At 44.4% G+C, this 20,256-nt stretch overlaps 2 protein-coding genes and 1 long non-coding RNA gene across 3 annotated transcripts in view; 2 read left to right on the top strand and 1 right to left on the bottom strand.

Annotated features, from left to right (window-relative positions):
• Positions 1–9,208, top strand: part of THADA (THADA armadillo repeat containing) — a 232,634-nt gene extending 223,426 nt beyond the window's left edge. Inside the window, 2 exon segments of the mRNA XM_054983423.1 lie at positions 1,423–1,586; positions 7,700–9,208. Coding sequence (XP_054839398.1) covers positions 1,423–1,586; positions 7,700–8,053 — 518 coding nt within the window. The 3' untranslated portion in view covers positions 8,054–9,208.
• Positions 1–12,060, bottom strand: part of LOC129332365 (uncharacterized) — a 37,149-nt gene extending 25,089 nt beyond the window's left edge. The window contains exons 1-2 of the long non-coding RNA XR_008597326.1: positions 11,855–12,060; positions 6,674–6,806 (exon numbers count right to left, since the gene is read on the bottom strand). This is a non-coding gene — a long non-coding RNA (uncharacterized LOC129332365). The remainder of the gene's footprint in view (positions 1–6,673; positions 6,807–11,854) is intronic.
• Positions 12,061–13,574: 1,514 nt separating this feature from the next.
• Positions 13,575–18,294, top strand: ZFP36L2 (ZFP36 ring finger protein like 2). Its single transcript, XM_054983407.1, has 2 exons — positions 13,575–13,899; positions 14,753–18,294. Exons 1-2 carry the CDS (start codon positions 13,849–13,851, stop codon positions 16,232–16,234), a joined length of 1,533 nt encoding a protein of 510 aa, XP_054839382.1. The 5' UTR covers positions 13,575–13,848; the 3' UTR covers positions 16,235–18,294.
• The last annotated feature ends 1,962 nt before the right edge of the window (positions 18,295–20,256 follow it).

The raw sequence follows: 20,256 nt of genomic DNA, 5'->3' as shown, positions 1-20,256 counted from the left end.
AGGATATGAGCCTTGAAAACAGGTATTTCCATAATCATAGCCCACTTCTTGCCCCTGTCTTCTGTTCAGTCCCTGGAGCTCGTTATGATAACGAGAATACCAGCTATCATTAAAAAAAAATAAAAGAAGGAAAGGAAGGGAACATTCCTGATCCTTTCATGTGCAGAGTTATAGCTGATCATATAATAGTAAAAGCATTGTAGAAATAAGAAAACAAAATAGGGGGCAAAGCAAATGTGGTGTGACATCACTTCCAGGAATGGCATCACACTTCTCTAGGAATCACCAGAAATTCTGTGGTAAAATCATTAGGCTTTTGGCAATCCCTGAAGAGAACTGATGTCACTCCTGGATTTTCCTGAAATGACATCATAGTATCACCAGTGGCGGTTTTTAACATTTTTTTCTCTTTCTCCCACCAGCCGCTGGTGTGTCAGTGAGCAAGGCAGCATATTGCAATGCTGCTTGGAAACTTAATGGGCAGTCCACAACTAGATGATCAGTGGTGTTAGAAAAAGCCTTCCTGAAAGATACATTGCCCAACACTAGTGCCTGGTGATCTCCTGCAATGCACAGTGTGTTCTAGGGTAGTATGCAGAACTAGTTGTGCAGTTTTTTGGATTCGAGCCATAGTTTGGCATCAGCCAAGTCCATGCAGATGATGTCTGCTGTTTGTTATCTGTTCTTTAATATGCAAATTTATAAAGGTTTGCCTTCCTGGCTCTGAGTTCAGTATTTTGGAAATGCTGAAAGATTCTAGAATTTCAAGAACAAGAAATGCTCACACAGACACCCCTTCAGATTAGCATTTTTCCCTTCCTTGGCACATGATCTAGTGGTGCAGCTTTCTGCTCAGCTCTCTGATTGCTGAGAAATGCATTAGCTGCAGAGCAACTTGTCTTCTCTCCTTATTTTTTATTTTGGTTAATATTATTTGTGAATCCCGTATCTGATACCAAGGTTCAGGGGGCGGGGGGGGGGATGTTTTAAGACATGCCATAATCATGCTCAGAGTACAGCTTGGTACAGCTCGGATCTCAGCAAGAGGCAGACTATAAATTAATTGATTGATGACAACGACAACGACGACGATGATTGACAGACTAGGGAGGAAAACTTGTATTTGCCATGAAGCGACATTCCCTGTGTAACCACACTTAATAGTTTGGTTTAAGCCCTGTTCCTTGCATTCACCAAGAATGAATGTCAGCTATAAGAAAATGATTCAACTGAGGCCAGTTTATTCCTTGCCCATAAGTTTAAAACAGTAAAACTTTAATAATTGAAATATATAAAATAAACAATTTCAAACAAATGTACATGTAATTGGTACGTGTTTGCCATTGCAATATAGATTTTCGGCATGTATATTTGAATGCAGTGACTAACATATGTCATCACGTATCTCTTTTGTCTCTGCAGAGCTTGACTTCCATGTCGTAAATGCATCAATGGCCTTGGATTTAACATTTTCCATACTATGTGAACTGTTACAGCAGTGGAAACAGACCAGTGCTGGAATCCCTGTCTTGCTAGAGTGGTTGCTAGGAAAAGAAGATCTGAAAGATTTTGAGACTACAGCCTTGGTAAATTTCACCAGCCAGATTGTGTCTACACTTAGAATGCTTTGTTCCCACTATAATCAGTGGTGCAGGATTTCTTTTTTCAAACAATGTAGAGCCACTTATGGAGTTAATACAGATCAAAAGTTAAAATCATGTTCCTTTTCATTTTTAGATAAGGTTTCAAAATTAATGTGATATATTTTGTACAAATTCTTAGCATTTATATGTTTTCAAGCATATCACATACAATCCATTTTCTTCCAGCAGAAAAGGTTGGAAGAACAGTCCTCGCACTGAACAAAGACTTCAAACTTTGCTGAGCAGAGTATAGGATACAGGCCATTATCTTGTTCTAGCCCTGTAAGGTAGATATGGTTATCGCCATATTGCAGATGGAGCTGAAACAGTTGCTTACTGAAGGCCACATAGTGAGCTCATGGAAGCAATATTTTAATCAGAAATCTCTGGTTCTTAAAGCAGACACAACTCTACACTAGTTCTCATCGTGCAAATTCAGTCATTGGCTAAGTTCAAACATAATGTAATACCCTAGTTTATTTACTGTGGTTATGTATTGTTGAAGGCTTTCACGGCCGGAGAACGATGGTTGTTGTGGGTTTTCCGGGCTGTATTGCCGTGGTCTTGGCATTGTAGTTCCTGATGTTCCACAAAACAAACTTTCAGTTAGGTCACAAGGTCTACAGGAAACCAACTCACACTGATTGGTACTTACACAAAAACTCCAATCACCACCCCCGACAGAAAAGAGGCATAATGAAAACATTAGTGGATCGTGCAAGACGGATATGTGAGCCGCACTTTCTCAGTGAGGAAATTAATCATCTAAACCACGCACTTCAGGCAAATGGCTACTCCAGAAATGAAATCTGAAGAGCAATCAAACCCGGGATGAATCAAACAACCAAGGAAAAACAGTCTCCTACAGGAAAAGTGTTTTTGCCATATATCAAAGGAATTACTGATCAGATGGGAAAGCTTATGAAAAAGCATAACCTTCAAGCAGTATTCAGACCCACCCGAAAAATACAACAGATGCTACGATCAGCAAAAGACAGTAGAGACCCCCTCACCTCTGCAGGAGTATACCGTATACCCTGCAGCTGTGGACAAGTTTACATCGGGACCACAAAGCATAGCATCCAGACAAGAATAAAAGAACATGAAAGACACTGCAGACTTGGGCAACCTGAAAAATCAGCAGTGGCTGAACATAGCCTAACTCAAACAGGGCACAGTATCTTATTCCAGGACACCAAAATACTGGACAACACTTCCAACTACTTTATCAGACTGCACAGGGAAGCCATTGAAATTCACAAGCATAAGCAAAACTTCAACAGGAAAGAAGAAACCTTAAGAATGAACAGAGCATGGTTTCCAGTTCTGAAAAACACCAGGCTAACAAAACACTTTCTACCCGACAATAGCCCTGCAGAGAAGATTAGCACATCAAGCACCAATCCATATGCAAAAGAACCTCCTCAGGATACAGTGAAGCCTTCTGCCATTAGCATTCCACACCCCGGGAAACTCTTACAGGATGACTCAGCTCAACCCCACCCCTCCTGAGTAGATATAAATGACCTGCCAACATCTTTTCCACACTGTGACACTGAGAGATCTCTGTCTTTTGGTGCTACACCTCTGAAGATGCCAGCCACAGCTGCTGGCGAAACGTCAGGAACTACAATGCCAAGACCACGGCAATACAGCCCGGAAAACCCACAACAACCATTACTGTGGTTAGCTTGTGAAACAAAGGCTGAGGTCACAGATCTTGGTTTGCTTTGACAAATATTGGTTTTATTGCCTGCTCACTGTAGCCATCACCAAAGAACAAGCCAGGATTAAACCTCAATTAAGTACGAATGCCTGCATTTGTACATCATGCAAAACCATAGTTAAGACTGAGGTTAATAAACAGAGTTAAGATACTGATTTGGACCCTAATTTACCATAATTAGTGGAATGGGCCTGCATTTGCTCAGTCATATTAACCATAGTGTAACTAAACCATGGTTTCATGCAGTGTCTGAACTGAGCCGCTGTAATCCACTAATGAAAATCAATAATAAAGTTCTTGATACATGCACACAAAATTTCACCTTTGTGTAACATTACTTTAGAGTCATTTGAAGACATCACCTTGTTACTTTATCAAATCACATAAGCTTACTGAAATCTGCAGGGACTGCAGCATCCCATCCCACTTTCTACTATTTCTTCCCAGTATGAGTGTAGTTAAGTTGCAGCTCTCCCTGCTGAACCCTTTAGCCCTTCTTAGTGTGCAAACTCTGTGTTGAAAATAATTGTGAAGAAAGATTTCCTACCTTATCCTGATCCCAGGGAACTCTGTGGCAGGAGATTAAAAACTGCAGGCAAAGTGAACCTGTTGTGTGTGGGTATGGTTATTTATAATGCTGATTGCAGGAACAGAATATAATGTCAGTATAGGAAAGGTGCCCTGCCAGCACAAGAGCCAATGCAATTTCCTTATGTACTGGGATCCAATCACAAAGGATGAATGATCGCCTTGTCACTCAATCAATTTGCTTCAGTAGGGCTGAGTTATGTAATGCCCTGCTGTTTGGGATATCTAAAAGTTAAAATTAATATTCCTTTTGAGTTAGCTTTGTTTCAAAAGGCCCACAAATACCACTGAAGTTTTACAATAAGTGTCATCTGATATAGTCAAACGAACCCTGAAATGTACTATGAGACTTTTCATTAGCTTAGGGTTAGCATCTCATTTTGATGTTCCACGACTGTTTCACTGACTGTTTTAGTTTTCATCTTCTAAAAGTCCATTCCATACGATTCATGGGATACTAAATTATTAGGCTGATTACATATGACTCTGAAAGGCAGGAATATCAAGGCAAGCTGAGCCTGCACATCTCAAGCAGGTGTATCTTAATGTTTAGGGGCATATTTGATTGCCATTCTTTTCCTTTTTAACAAGAAAAATGCAATGTGCCTTCAGCATTTCCAGGGACAGAGATTATTTTAAACATAGGTAATGTGTGGATAAGGTACCCAAAATTTTGAGGAACACATATATAACCTTCTCTGTTTTCACCCCTCACTTACATTATTAGCATTGTTGCCCCATTATTGCTGCACAACATATGTGGCTATCTGCTTTCTGAAATTCCATGTATGTGAGATTTTATTCAGAATATAATGCTTTTCACATTAATCCAAGCCTGTAACTCTAGGGTTTTTGCTCTTTTTTAAAACCTGAAAGTCTCGAGGTTATACAATTGGAAGCATGTTTATTTTTGCTTCTGTTTATTAAAAAAAATTAATACTCCATATATGTCCCAATAGTACCAAATACTTGAACCAAAATACATTATGACTAGCTTGATGCCCGTGCTTCACTACAGTATTTAACTACTTTAAATCCAGTTATAATATTTATGGGAATGTAACATTTTTTGGTTGGGGGTGGTGGTTTGAGTTGGTTTTGTAGTATAATAGCATAGTACCCAAACTTCACAAAGGTGTTTGAATAAAGCGATACATGTTGATGCCGAAAACTGATGAAGTGAATTTCGAAATGTAACATTTATTGAAGAGATTTTAGAAAGGAAAAGATTGTAGTTCAAGAAATACAGTGAAAAATATGTACAACCTTTTTTTTCTACTGAAGGACCTCTACAAAGACAGTAGACCTCATTGGTGGTTTCCCCCCACTTTGGAGCCCCCACTTTGAGGAGAAACTTGTGGGCTGGGAAGCCAGGAGGGCTGAGCATGTTGAGGAACTCCACAGGGTAGTGGACCGCATCATCCACTTGTACCACTGAGTCCACAGATCTGTACTCCATTTCTGCCCCTTCGAGGGAGTTAACTTGTGTTTCATTAATGGTGGCAGCCTTGTCTTTCTTGGGGGTCAGAGTAGCACACTTGCACAGCCCGTCCATGGACTTCTCTGTGATAGTGATGATATCAGGGTATATCGTGGCTGTTAGGTCTGCTAGGGTCATCACTACTGTGCCCAGGCCTGCAGGGATGGTCACCTTTCCCTTGGACTCAGAACTTGCTGGCACTTGGCCACTGCTGCTCAGTGCACTGCAGGACTACGAAGTGCATATTTCTTTGCCACATTTCTAAGTTGCTTCCTCCTTTTAGCATTGGTATATCTTGCACAGCGTCTGCCAGGAGGCTTCTTGGGGGCAGTAAGGTGATGGCTGCAAGAGGTGTGAGGTGGAGTTGGACTGAGGGAGGGTTGGTGTGGTGGGCACTTGGGCAGGTTCATGTGAGAGGTTCGCATTGAAATGGCCTGTAGAAACGTCATGCACCCATCTCCCCATGAACATTTAAAAACTCAGTTGCCATACTAACTTTTATATAAAATCCCTTTTCAGGAGTCTTGTACTGTCTTTCTTCAACTGTCTGCAGGTTCCTTTACCTGATTTTTACCTCAGAACACAGAGTTCCACAGCTGACCCATCAGCCTGCCTGCCACACAAGAAAGCCAGTCCTCACAGGGAGATTGGCAACCCTAGAAGGGAAGATTGGGAGGTGTATTTTTACCTCAGGACACATTCAATAATCCCAACAGCAACTGTATACTCTTTAGAATGTTGGGATGATGACTAAACAGGCTGCCTATGCAAATGACCTAATGGAAGAGTGGTAGTTGGCGGGGGGTGGGTGGAAGGAGTACCCTGCCAGCCACACAGGGAACCTGTATCCCTATGGGGAAACACATTTTACCCCTTTTTACCTCCTTAGGGGCGAATTTCTTAAAATCCCTTCTTAGTGAGCCTCTACATCACAAAAGGAACGTTCTCCCGAAATTTCACGTTTCTAGGTCCAGGGGTTTGGGCTGGGCGTTGATGAGTCAGTCAGGACACTTATCTTTATATATATATAGATGAAAGGAGCATGGTTTAATTGTTATATAAGACATATTCCGCAATTGTAGAAATTATTTTTATTAGAATAGTATTTAAATATACTATAGCATGTACTTCCCTTATATTGTTTCAATATAAGGGGACAAAACAACAACAGAAAACTAATTTTAGCACACCCAAAGAACTATGCATGATATTCCTTGGATGTGGTTGTCCACTCACCTATTTCAACATAATTTAACTCTCTTCCATGGAGGTCACTGAGGCATCTCTGTTTCACTGGCACTCTCTGTGACTTGATTTGCATTACTTCTTAGTTCCATATCGGATTGGTGATCACATCATCCCTTTCAACCTGCGTGAGGAGAAATATAAATAAGAGTTTTAGCTTCGGCTGTGTAGGTCAAATCAAAACCAGTCAGCTAAATTTGTAATTTGATGTTTACTAGGATTAATGTACGTACTGATGGTTTCATTCCACTCTTGTCTGCGTTTACAAATTTTAAAAAATGCAGGTTATCTCTCTCAGACAATTCCTAAGGATAATCACCTGAAAAACATTAATTAAAAAACTACTAAGCTTCCCTAGTAACGTACTGGCAATGGTGTCAATTCATTGTTTTTTTGTATAAAATGGAATATTTTCCATAGAAAAATTATGTACTAGAAAATCTTTCACTGCAGATATCTGCATATAATTTCAGTGCAGGCAAAAACAGTACAAGGCCATGTATATGTGAAGTCTGTTTTGTTCATGAACACACTCATTGGAAACCTAAAAGTGTCTCTGCAGGTTCATCTAGTCCAGAATTACTAGTAGCTAGCCAGATACCTATCAAGCAAGGGCATAAAGGCAACTGTTCTCCCCTGTTATTTTTCCCTAGCATCTGGCATTTAGAAAATACTGTGGCCATGTGTTTTTCATGTAGGTCCATGAAACCTCCTAGATCCAGAAACAGTATACCTCTAACATGCTCTCTAAATTTTTCCTAATTCTTTTTAAAAGACATTAAAGCTAGTGTCATCACCATGGCTACTATCACTATTGCCGTTATCTGTTGTTGCTGGGTATGTATTCTTCATGAAATGGCATATGTATCTTGTTCATTGTTCCACCCACATGAAAGGGATATCTATATAATCACAGCATGATTAACTTTTCCTCCCTGTGCTGCCTCATTACTTCTGAAGTATTTCTTGCAAAAAAAAAAGTTTGTAAACACACTAATTTTTGCTGCTTTTGTTAAGGTGGAAAACGACCATCTGTTTGACAAAGGACAAACGAATTTTTGGGCAGAGAAATTAACACATGCGAGACAGCTCAGCGAACATCTCCTTCAGCTCATACCAGTGACTATTGTTAGTCCATGTGATCAAGGGAAACTCCAGCAGTTGAAAAGATCAGCATCTGATCAAGCCCAGTTTGTGACACAGCTTCTGAAAAAAATGCCTCCAGTTCCAGAATTTTCTCGGACTATGGAATTTACCAAGTTAGCTATTCAAAAGGAGAGAATATCAATTTGCCTTAAGATACTAACTTCACTTGATGCTAGAAATCAAGCTTGCAGGAAACAGGAAAGGCTTAAGAAAGACAACTGTTGAAAATGTGGTCACTAATGGCTCCAGTTTAATTATGCTGTGCACAAAAGATTGGTACATTTTGCTGTCACAAACATCTGAGGAACTGTGATAGTACACATTAGATACATTTTCATTCTTGAATCCATGGTGTTTTCATTTGTCTTTAGGAAAAATGTTTCTTCTGTGAACACATTCATTTTTTAATCAGGGCCAGGCAAGGCTTTATTGCAGCTACTGTAGGAAGCAAAATTGCTAAACAGTTTCTTTCCATGTGCCAGGTGCCGGCCACCTGCTGTTCTGATCTCTTGATTTTACACCATAGGTTGTTCTTCCTGTTCATATTCCCTTTTGTCATGATATACCAGGATCCATGAACATACAAATGACTTGAATTGTGTGTTACTTTTGTAAAGGTAATAAAGGTAGTTTTTAATATCCTTACCTAACTGCCTGGATAAACGTGAAAATGTGTCATTTGTGAAATAGTAGGATTTGAGTCCAGAGCCTTTTGGTCTCCAAGGTGTTACTAGACTCAAATCCTACTGTTCTACTGCAAACCAACACAGCTACCTACCTGAAACTAAGTCATTTGTGGAAGGGTTTTGCTCCCTTTACCCTTGCAGATTAATATGAAATGCTAGCCCCCCCCCCCGCAAACTGTTACAGTTCTTTGACTGAATATCAATGTCCAAAATGAAATATGCTGTTCCCCTAATTGTTCTATTTCTTATATGGCCTCAGTTCTTTAATGTACATGTGTGCTTTGCTCCTCTAACATAAGTAAGTTGCTTTTAATTTGTAATCTTTATCTACCAGGACTGAAACAATTCCGTACTATATTATCAGACATCTCACTGGCAAAATAAGGCTGCTATCTGACACATGTTTCCATAGGAGTTGTATGTTAGAAATTTCCTTCTGTATGTTAAATTCAGAAACAAGTTGAGGTTGAGTGCAACTGCAATAGGGCTTTCTGACCCTACTCAGCCACAGCACCAGGAAGGAATCTGCTTACAAATAACAACTTTTGCCTTCTGTGCAACAGGTTAACTCCAATAAATGCTCATACATAGGTATTTTAGGAGTCATAGAAATTCCCAAACAGTAATGTACCTTGCTATTTATTGTTTTTACATTAAAATTCTGTATAATTCATTAAAAAAATTTCCTTTCCGATATTAAGAAACATGCATTGTGATATACTGTGGACAATTTCTTAGACAGCAAAGAGGATCAAAATGACAATTTTGCTTTCATTTGAGATGGATACATGCACACACCCTACAAAGAATATATAATTAGAGGTGCCAGTTCTAGCTTTGTGAGGTGGTTAGTTATGATCATGTACTTGTTTTTTACATGGTTTTGCTTTCTGAAGGGTTGGAAACAGTGGTGAATGGTGTGGGGTGGGTGTTTGTGTTTTGTGGGTTTTTTTTGCATTCTTAAATTGACAACCTCCCAATGTGAATATTGCAATGCTCTTATTTTATGTGCATACTTTAAATGAACCAGTAGATGGTGCCATTATACATGTTTTGGTTACAGAACCATTAACCCATGTTTATGTGCCTTGAAGTTGCTTTCTACATATGGCAACCCTATGAACTAACAACCTCCAAAACATCCCATCATTAACCGCCTTGCTCAGAATAAGATGCCAAGGCAATAGAGATCTCCTGTCCCACAAGTGTGCTGTGCTTGGTGCAAACATACACTCCCCTTGCTGAAGAAGATGCAAAATGTTCACCAAAACAGCCATTTTCCAACTGATTTTATTTCCTAGTTTCTACAGTTTCCATTTCCTACAGTTTCCATAACAGATATGCAACTTGATCCCAAATGTAAGAAGACCCATTACTTCCAGTGCTTTTTCTAGCATGAAGGAAAATTTTCAGGTGTTGTGCTGTCAGTTTCCTTAAAGTTTATTTTAAATTCATTCACTTTAAAAGTTTTGATTCGGGTATATGTCATGTCAAATGCTACAAAAAGTATGGTAATTGCCACATTCTTTTAATGTTATGTAACTTTTTACACTTTTCAGGGTCCTGCCTAGCTGCATGTGTTTAAACTTCCTTGGAACTGGCAAACCTTGACTATATTTGCCATTACAGGTGTGAAACAACACTGTAGACATTAGAAACATTAAGAAAGCTGGTTAATTAGTAAACAATTCTTTTTTTAAGAACCAGGCTGTCTTATCACAATTTTAAAGTATAGTTTTAAACTGTGTAATATTCCTTAGTTTATGGATAGCAAATAATCACACACAATTTTTATGCATTTCCTCACAGCACCAGTTACTGTATAACTTCTCAATCAGAAACCTTTAAACCTTAAACAGCAGCTTCAGAACAAAAGCCTACTATAGCAAAGCTGCCTGTAATGTAGTTAATCAGACTGAGTTATCTTAAGCATGGGCTGTCAGTGATAGATTGGTCTTTGCCTTAGCGCGCTATTTTCTTTCCCGAAGGTGTGGTCAGAGGCTGGAATCCTGAGCTTAGTTTTTCCTTGCAGAGAATTATCTTCACCTCCCCCTCATCCCGGAAGCCGAATTAACAATAGAAAGGCCACCGCAAGTCGCAAGCTCCACGTGTAGCTTTTTTACGGGTTAGAGCTAAAATCTTTAAAAAGAGAAGGTAAAACAAACATTTTCGATGTTTTAGCAACGTGTGTTAAGCTGCAAACATTTTCAGCATTGTCACAAGGAGGTTTCAGTAAAGGACGCGATGCCGGGAGGCGAAAACGCTATTTTGTTTTTTCAGCTTTGAGAGCTAAACTCAAGTCACGGGACTGGAGCACTAGGGGGCGTCATACCCCTGGAGAACTCTGTGTGTGCATCAAATTGTCACGTCCACCTCTCGGTTAGCAAAGCAGCCACAGCCTCAAGAGCGCTGCCAAGTAGATTAGCGGAAAGGGTTAGCTGGAGGGCCAGTCGCGCTCGGCCAATGACCGCTTTGGGAATGCGAAGCCGGGCGGCGGCGTGCTCGTCCTCCCCAAGGAGCGGGGGGGCTGCTGCTTGCCCCCTCCTTTTAAGCCCCCCCCCACTCCCCCAGCCTTTTGTCCTCTCCTCGGGGCGACCTTTTGCTTGCTTTTGCACAGAACTGGGCGGCTATTTCTCCGTGCGACCACTCTGCCAAGAGGAAAGTAGCAGCGGCGGTTCTTCCCCGCCCAACCTCGAAGTAGGCGCTGTTTTCTCCCGCGGGAGAAACACTCCGGCTTGCAGAGTGACAGTCCATTGCTTCGCGGAGAAGGCAGGCTGGGCAGCAGGCAGCAGCCATTCGGGTACAGCTTAGCCCAAGAAAGCGCCTCGAAGTCGGCGAAGGTTCTTGCTGACTGGGCCGAGTTGCGCCCCTGGATTGGGAAAGCTTCGCCTTCCCTGTGCAAAAGCAGGCGGCTTGAAAGAGAAGCAAAAGGCTCGCAACTCGTTTCTGAAAAAGTGCACGGGCCCGTGACACCTTCCCCTCCTAGCGACGCGTCCCGGCGCTTAGCGGGCGTCGGCGGCCCTGAACGGCGAGACCCAGAGCTCGCCTTCCTCGTCCCCGAAGCCCGCAAGCCGATGCACGCAGACGCGGGAGTCAGCAGCATCTGTAAACCGGGCTGGTTTCCCTTCCCGCTCGAGGGAAAAGAAAGCCAGCCCCTCCCGTGTTTGCAGTAACAAAACTGGGGGAAAGGGAAGCTGCTACCGGCTTGCTGACCGGGGTGGAGCAGGCAGGAAAAATGGGCGTCATTTCAACTCGCCAAACTAATGTTTAGGCATACTTGGCACTAAGCGCCACTGAGACTTGCTTCCGAGTAAACAAAGGGTTGCGTTTTAAGACTTACGCCCATTTCTTTTAGCAGTTAAAAAGTCCCTGTGAATCCACCGGTAATACTTTTAAAAGTAAACACAAAAGCGGGGCTTAAGGCTGCTGCAGTCCGAAGGGAGCTTTCTCGGAAGCAAGTCCTACAAAACCCGACTGCGCTTACTTCCGAGCAAGCCAGCAAGCGCCACCGGCTGCAAACTGCCGAAATCACCGACCAGACTGGATGCCGCGACTAAAGAGCGAAACGGCTCGAGGAGAGAGGGGTCGCGCTCTTGCCTCTCGGCAGCCGTCCGAGGGCGGAGCTGGCGGAAAGCAGCGTCGGAGCGCGGCACTGCAGCTGCGCCGCGTCAGGCCGGCCCTCCCTCCGGAGGCGCAGCTGAGCCGCGCAGGCCGGGCCGGCGGGGGGAGCCGCTTGCTTTGGAGCTGTGTGTCAAAGGACGGTCGGTGGCTTGGCCAATCGCATCACAAGACCTTGAGCCGTTGCCAAGTCTGTGAACCAGGGAGCAAGGGGGCGGTTGCACGGTGTGTATGTGGGGGGGGGGGGGGGGCTTTGCTTCGGCCACGGCTTTTCCAATCCCGCTGCCACCTTTTCGGTGACACAAATACACACACCCGACAGTGCCGCCGTCCCGCCAGTTGCACAAGGAGCCAAGCGCGCCAGCCAGCTTTTGTTTCCAAAACCTGTTGCGTGGCACAAGGTTGCTTGGAGGGAGGGAGGAAGAGGAGGAGCTGCCGGGGCGTCCCGTTTCACTCGCAGGCCCTTTGATGCCGCCTCTGTTTCGCCGCGAGCTTCCCAAACGGCTCAGCGGGGGTGTGAAACAGGCTGCAAAGCCTTCTGCTAGCGTGTGTTTACTTGAAACTTCCGAGGCGTGCAAGGAGCTAAGCGGGCTTCGTGCAAAGGGTGCGGATCGGCTACGCTGGCTGAAGGGAAATCAAAGTCTGGGAAGAAGACCATCGTGGTCTGTGCGCTCGCCGAGATATGCCTGTGGCGCTTAAGTGTGCTACATTCCCAAGATTGCATGATGCAACAAGAAAACTTCCACAATACTCTGATATAATAAAAGGTCTCGAGTGATGCGTTTGTAAACTAATACGTGCATTTTACTTGGAACTAAATAAAGCCCGCTGCGTAGGATGTGCTCCCTCCTAGGTAAACGTTTCTAGGACTACAGCCATGCTTGCAAATCGTGCGTAGCTGTTTTTTTTTTTTTTTGTATGCCTCCTCTGCTCTGAGGCGGTTTAGCAGGTGCAGCCGCCACGCTGCATTCTTGAGCAACCTCGCGCTTATGCTTCTAAAGTGGTTAAGCTGATGGGAGTTTTACACACGGGGGGATTACAAATCTGGCGGAAACATTATAGCAAGCCTTTTGTACGTTGGAGTTCATTGCATAAATTAGCCGTCTTTTTAGGTCATCTTCCATGGTGAAGTGTATTCTCCTTTGCAAACTAGCCCTATACGCTGAATGCATACATTGACTCTTGCAGTAGGGGAACAGTGCCGCTTCTATGCCAGACACCAAGCTCGTAACATGTGCCTAGTACAGCCAGGGGTGAGCAGCGCGCCGCGAGCTCCTCTCCCTTGAAACTTCTCGGTCCTGCCACGCCTCCTGCGCTCGGTGCCGCCGAAAGAAAATTGGCGGCGTCCAATGAGAGGGTGCAGCAGTGAGGGGGGCAGGGCTCGGTGGGAGGGGATCCGCCGGGTTGTGTTGCTGGGAGACCCCAGCAGGGTCAGTGCTCGGTCCCACCCCGCAGCCGGGGAGGGCGCCCGTGCGTTTATATATGGGGCGTGTACCCTAGCCGCGGAGTTCCAGCAGTCAGATAGCTGCTCTGTTAGTTGCGGCCGTCGTCTTGGCTGTGCAGCCGCTCTTCCCAGCCGTGCTGGAAAAGCAATTAGACCATTTCCCGTTTCAAGTAATCAGCCCTCTCCTGTCCAGTCGTGGCTCATCCAAAGCTCCCGAGGAAAGTGGGATCTTTCGGTCCTTCCTGCATTTCCGATCATTACAGGATCTAGAAATGTCTGCAACACTCTTATCTGCCTTCTATGACATCGACTTCTTGTGTAAGGTAAGGGGGCAGCTTACATTTTTTTTCAGCCCTTCACTTGGTTTCTTATATTTTTTTTCAGCCAGGTGTTTGGAATAGTTCTGGGAACTTTTGCTACGAAACTGACGTTGCAGAGGATACTAATTGCTTTTGAGGCTGCAGTCATGTGTACACTTACTTGGGCGTAAGCCTACTTACTTTTGGTAGGACTTGATTCCGAGTAAGCATACACAGGAAGAAGCAGCGCGATCTACTTTGTTCTGCAACAGGTCGAGATTCGAATATCAAAGTTTTTCGCAACTTTTTCGCAGTGAGCCTGCTTTCTGTCTGGGTAGGCGAGCGATTTCTATGTGGAAGTTTTGGAGGCGTTTGCTTTTGTCATGTTGGGAGGGGGTGCTTGCAAGGAGCAAAGGGTGCGTCTATCGAAGCGGCGCCTAGTTTTATGATGGCACCAAACTTTTTCTTACTACAATGTGCCTTATGATGGGTGTGTTTTAGAAAGAGCTGCAATGGCAGATGTGTCGAGCTGCTAACAAGCTGCAGCTGTCTTGAATCGGAACTCTTGCAGCATAGACGCTACTGACTGGAGAGGGAGGGGTTCCGGACCACCCCTCAAAAAGTTTTTTAAGTTGCGGATAATAGCTTGGAAGGGGAGGGAGTTTTGACAACCAGGCACATGGATCAGCGGCTGCTCTATGGCGGTTGCGTTGAGAAAGAGGCCTATTCTCTTCGTGCAGTCTTAAGGGAGTGCTGGAGGTTGGCGGCTTCTCTCCTCCTTCCCAGGCTCTTGGCAGTCACGGTGCACCCTCTTTTTTTCCCTCCCCTTTTCTCTTTCTCCTCTCCTCGCTCCTTCTCCCCCCCTTCTGGCTCCCAGAACGAGAAATCCCTGAGCAACTTGAGCAGCATGCTGGACAAGAAGGCAGTGGGGAGCCCAGTGGGCACCTCTCCCAGCTCCAACTTCGGTCCGGGCTTTCTGCGGAGGCACTCGACCAGCAACCTGCAGGCGTTGGCTAACGGCAACGCCAAGTTCCCCGGTGCCTCGTCGCCCTCTTCCTTCGGTAACCTCAAGGAGCCCGGCACTGGAGGAGGGGGGAGTAGCAGCCCTACCGCCCTGCTCAACAAGGAGAACAAGTTCCGAGACCGCTCCTTCAGCGAGAATGGCGAGCGCAGCCAGCACCTCATGCAGCAGCTCCAGCAGCAGCAAGTGGTGGTGGTGGCCGCGACCACGGCGGGCAAGGGCGGCGGCGGCGGCGGAGGGGGGAACGGCGGGGGAGCGCCCATCAACTCCACGCGCTACAAGACGGAGCTCTGCCGGCCCTTCGAGGAGAGCGGGGCCTGCAAGTACGGCGAGAAGTGCCAGTTCGCCCACGGCTACCACGAGCTGCGCAGCCTGACGCGCCACCCCAAGTACAAGACGGAGCTGTGCCGCACCTTCCACACCATCGGCTTCTGCCCTTACGGGCCGCGCTGCCACTTCATCCACAACGCCGACGAGCGCCGCCCAGCGCCCGCCAACGGCAGCGCCAACCCGCCGCCGCCTCAGCCCCCGCCGCCGCCTCACCAGCCCAACCCGCAGCAGCCCCCGCCGCCGCCTCAGCCGCCTCACAGCAACAGCCACCACCACCATCACCCCCACCTCCACCCGCCTCACGCCGGCAGCACCGGCGACCTCCGCGCCTTCGCGCCCGCCGCCCGAGACCACCCGCTGGGGGGCGGCGGCGGCTTCGGCGTCCCTCACGGCCGAGGCGGAGGAGGAGACAGGCCCAAGCTTCACCACAGCCTCAGCTTCTCCGGCTTCTCCGCCCACCAGCACCATCACCACCACGGCGGGGCTGTGGCGGCGGTGGCTGCGGCTCAGGGAGGCCTGGAGGCGGCGGCGGCGGCGCTGCTCCTGGAGAGCCCCGGCGGGTCCCGCACGCCGCCGCCGCCCGCCTCGGCAGGCTCCTACGGCGAGGAGTTGGTGGCCTCGCCATCCTGCGCCAACAACGCCTTTGCCTTCTCGGCGGGGCAGGAGCTGGGCAGCCTGATCGCTCCTCTGGCCATCCACGCCCCGCCGCCCCAGCAGGGCTGCTTCCCTAACGCCGCCGCCTTCTACCGCTGCCACCAGCAAGGAGGAGGGGGCTGTTGCCCGCCCGGCCCGCCAGCCTCGCCGCCTTTCAGCTTCCAGCCTTTGCGCCGCCTCTCCGAGTCGCCTGTCTTCGACGCCCCTCCGAGCCCGCCGGATTCGCTTTCCGACCGAGAGAGTTACCTGAGCGGCTCCGTCAGCTCTGGCAGCCTCAGCGGATCCGAGTCTCCCAGCCTGGAGTCGGGCAGGCGGCTGCCCATTTTCAGCCGCCTTTCCATCTCCGACGACTAAGGAGGAAGAGAAAGGGGGGTGGGGGGAACCTCTCCAGTTTGTCAGATCTTTGGGGACCTCACCACGTGTGCTTTTTATTTTAATTTTTAAGGTCTCTCTTTTGGGGGTAATTCCTCAATGGGGCAGCTACCCCTCCCTCCTTCACCTTGCTTTTCCAACAGGAGCAGATTGCAACAGCCCAGAAACTAGCCAAGCTCGCACAGACCCGTTCGTTGCAGTCTCCCCCCCCCCTTTTCAGTGTGTACTTTTTAAAGAAAAAAAATCCTTTGCTGAGCAAATTCAGAAAAAGATGAGACTTTTTTTTTCATTTTATTGAGATGAACAAAAGATAAAATTGTGAAAGGAAAACGATGTCATCACAGAACAATCTTATTTTTATATCTTAAAAAAGACTTTGGAAGGAGAGGATTTTTTCTTTTTCTTTTTTCTTTTCCTCCCCCTTTGGAGACTAGTTTAATGTACATCACCAGCAGCCATTCCATCTTCAAGTGTGTATGTGGGGAGGGCAGGAGACAAAGGGTGAAATGAGCATTAAACAAATATACCCAATCCTACTCCCCCAGGAATCAACAATCAAGCTGGAGGCCCATGAACTCTTCATTCCAGGTTCCTCCAGATTTATATATAACAAAAATAATTTAAGGAGTGTGTGGTGGGGGGGGGGTTGCCTTTCAATCAAATTTAAAGTAAATATACTAAATGTATAAGCTTTTAAAAGAAAAATCCAACATCCTGCCAAGAATATGCCTTGATAACAACACTCTAGTTTTTTATATGCCTATATATATTATAACATGCTAAAACTTCCATTCCAAAGTTTAATATTGGTTCCATTGCCACCACTTAGTGGATGTTTGGCTTAGAACAATTTTTGTTGCTTTATTTGGAAGCATTCAACTGAGTTTAGTTTGTAATTGTTGGCGAATAACTGCTGATTTTTTAATTTTTTTTAGCTGTCTGAGTTGATTGCGCAAGTCACTGCACAACTCAAATATGAAACTATTTAACTTATTTATTATCTTGTGAAAAGTATACATTGGTAATTTGTTCATACTGTATTTATCGGGTATGATGAAAAGCAATAGATATATATTCTTTTATTATGTTTAAATTATGATTGCCATTATTAATCGGCAAAATGTGGAGTGTGTTCTTTTCACAGTAATATATGCCTTTTTGTAACTTCACTTGGTTATTTTATTGTAAATGAGTAAAATTCTTAATTTAAGAGATTGTATGTAATATTTATTTCATTAATTTCTTTCCTTGTTTACGTAAATTTGAAAGATTGCATTGGCTTTTTTAATAGAAATCTGACTCAATGCTGTGGAAGTAGTTTGAGAAACTTCAATGGGTTTTAGAATGTACAATGGTTTGTAACCCGTCCAAGCTAAAAAAAAGAAAAAACTACTTTGCAATCAGAATTTAAAGTGGCAAACCTAATTCAAACTCTTAAAATTAACCAAAAAGTATTCAAGTTGCCTAACTTCACCAATCACACTGTGATAGTCTCAAAGTATGTAGCAATAAGGGGGGGGGGTCCCAGTATTATGTCTCACAGTGCCTTCATAAGGGTCCATGCTTGCCTTAAATCTTCCTCAACCAAATAAGTATTTTTCTTAATGCTTGAGAATTTGAATGTAGGGATGGGTTTTTAACTACAAAAATTGTACCACTCATTTTATATAAGTAAGGAGGCCACCTTTTGGATCTGAAACTTTTGAGTACATGATCATATCTATAATTAAATTCCAAAATATGTATTTTTTTCTTGTGTAGAAAGGAGTTCTCCAAAACTTTCCTGGAGGGTGGATGAATGAGCAGTACCTTAATTTTTTTGTATGTACATAGGTACAGGTTCAGCACTATGTACTCTTTGGACTACTTTAACAGAAGTATGTTTTGAATGTAACTAGAGGATAAGTCAACTTGAGTTGTAATATATATTTTGGAGAGTCAGTTCACTACAAATTTGGAGTGTGAGACTGTAAACTTTGTACTGTAAATGTTTTGTAGTTCTCCCAATAAAACTTTTGAGGAAAAAATCCCAAGCTATTAAAGCCATGTCTGCAAGGTGGTGCTTCTTTTATTAGCTTTCCCCTATCAGAATGGTGTCTTAGCTACAGATTAACCTGGTTTTGAACTGCAGAATTGCTCCATTCCTGCAGAAATAGCTGGGAGGCTGCCAAAACCAATAAACAATGTTCCAGAATGTTCCAAAGTACTCTTGCAAGCTGCATACAGTCCTGTATACACCAATGGTGGCGGGGGGGGGATTTTTAAAAACTTTAATCTACAAAAGCCCTGGATATTAATATAAAGGAAATTAACATTGGCTTATATTCTGATTAGAAAGAAATAGTGAAGCTGGATCATAAGTAGTCCCTGACTCAATACAACCTTTATAGTTTAAGGAGGCTTAAGTACTTGCCATGGCATTCAACATTCATCTTCAGAGAACAGTTACCCAAGCCATGGAGCTATGAATGCCAGTTTTTTCTCACAGCCTGGTACTGGCTGCTGTTGCGCTTAGTAATTCACATTCCCTTCCACACTCCTGCTTCAGTTACATTTCTGTTTTTTATAAGCAGGCCTGAAGACCATGTGCTGTACAAGATGCAGTTTGTCTGCTTTTTCTTGGAATCCACTTTCTAAGGCAGCTTCAATCACAGTAATTCCTGTTGGGGAAACGTTCATGGGGGTAATGGCATGCAACTAGGGTTGCCAACTGGGTTGAGAAATTCCTGGATATTGGGTTTGAAGCCTGCAACTAGGGTTGCCAACTGGGTTGAGAAATTCCTGGATATTAGGTTTGAAGCCTCTGGAAGGAGGGGGGTTGGAAAGGGGAGGGACCTCAGCAGAGTGCAATGTCATACAGTTCACCCTCCAAAGCAGCCTTTCTCTAGAGGAAGTGATCTCTTCGGTGGAAACCAATTATAATTCTGGGAGGTCTCCAATCGTCCCTGGAGGTTGGCAACCCTGAATGCACAAGTTGATTACATGTGACTACAATTCTATTTCTTAAACTGCAGTGTTTCCCCATATATTTTGTCTCATTTGAAGAAGCCTCTAACAAGCAGCAGATGAGGTTAATCTTGTGTTTTTTAACACTAGACTACAGATTCATGATTGAGTTTCATACCAAAAAAAAAATACTTAACAGGAAAAGTGAGGGGGCAGGGGACACAGAAGGAAGGACACAGGAAGCAGTGCAGGAAACTTGGTTTTGTAAAGAGGATAATTCAGTCTTGGGATCTGAGAACTAGGCCCAAGTGCTGTTTGCTCACTATGTTGGACTCCTTTTTGTTGCCTGATTCAGAATCTGGTTCTAGCATTTTCAGATTTGGGCATTTTAGGTGGCATCTTGCAAACATCAGTCCTGCATTTAATGTTTTTTAAACTTCTAAAAATGCATTTTTGTGTAATGCATTTTTAAAAGCCTTTTAAAATTAATGGCCGCATCTGTGCTGTCCAGGGTAACTTCTATAAATAACAGCTAGAATGCAGAGCTGCTATCATATGCTCTGTAGCTTAACCAAGCATAGACTGACTTTTAGTACTGAAATTAATGTTAGTATGCTGTGATTACAGCTAGTTGGCAGAAATGCCATCAAAGAATGAGTTCAGTTCCCATTATTTCTCAAGGAAGCTCAGTGGCTTGTGGTTGTAGTTTCTACAGATTAGTACTGGGTAGTGTCTGACTTCACAAATAATTTTTATAATTTAGGTTTCTGAACACTTAAAGAGTAAGAATTGAGATCTACCTAAGCGTAATTCAGCATTTTTTAAATATTAAAAAGTATGCATTCTAATTAAAATTGTAGCTAACACCCTAAGTCTACAAGTCTTGCATTTCAACAGTGCTAATAATCTGCCACTTTTGCAGGCCTGTGCAATGTACCAAGTTTGAATACCTTCATATTGTGACTTGACAGCTCCCCCTGTCTGGCAGGAGGCTGATCAAACTCTTGGTAAACTACATGAAAGGCTAGTGAATTGCACTTAGATTGGTTGGTCATAGA

This window comes from Eublepharis macularius, chromosome 1 (genome assembly GCF_028583425.1).
Source record: "Eublepharis macularius isolate TG4126 chromosome 1, MPM_Emac_v1.0, whole genome shotgun sequence".
Classification (NCBI taxonomy): Eukaryota; Metazoa; Chordata; class Lepidosauria; order Squamata; family Eublepharidae; genus Eublepharis; species Eublepharis macularius.
Note: the sequence above shows the minus strand (reverse complement) of the source record. Positions and strands in the feature narration are given on the sequence as shown.

Excerpts from the sequence above, each read along its gene's own strand:
- ZFP36L2 (XM_054983407.1), top strand. The coding sequence starts at position 13,849 with ATGTCTGCAACACTCTTATCTGCCTTCTATGACATCGACTTCTTGTGT. Across the intron at positions 13,900-14,752 it reads ACATCGACTTCTTGTGTAAG|AACGAGAAATCCCTGAGCAA; the intron begins GTAAGGGGGCAG and ends TCTGGCTCCCAG.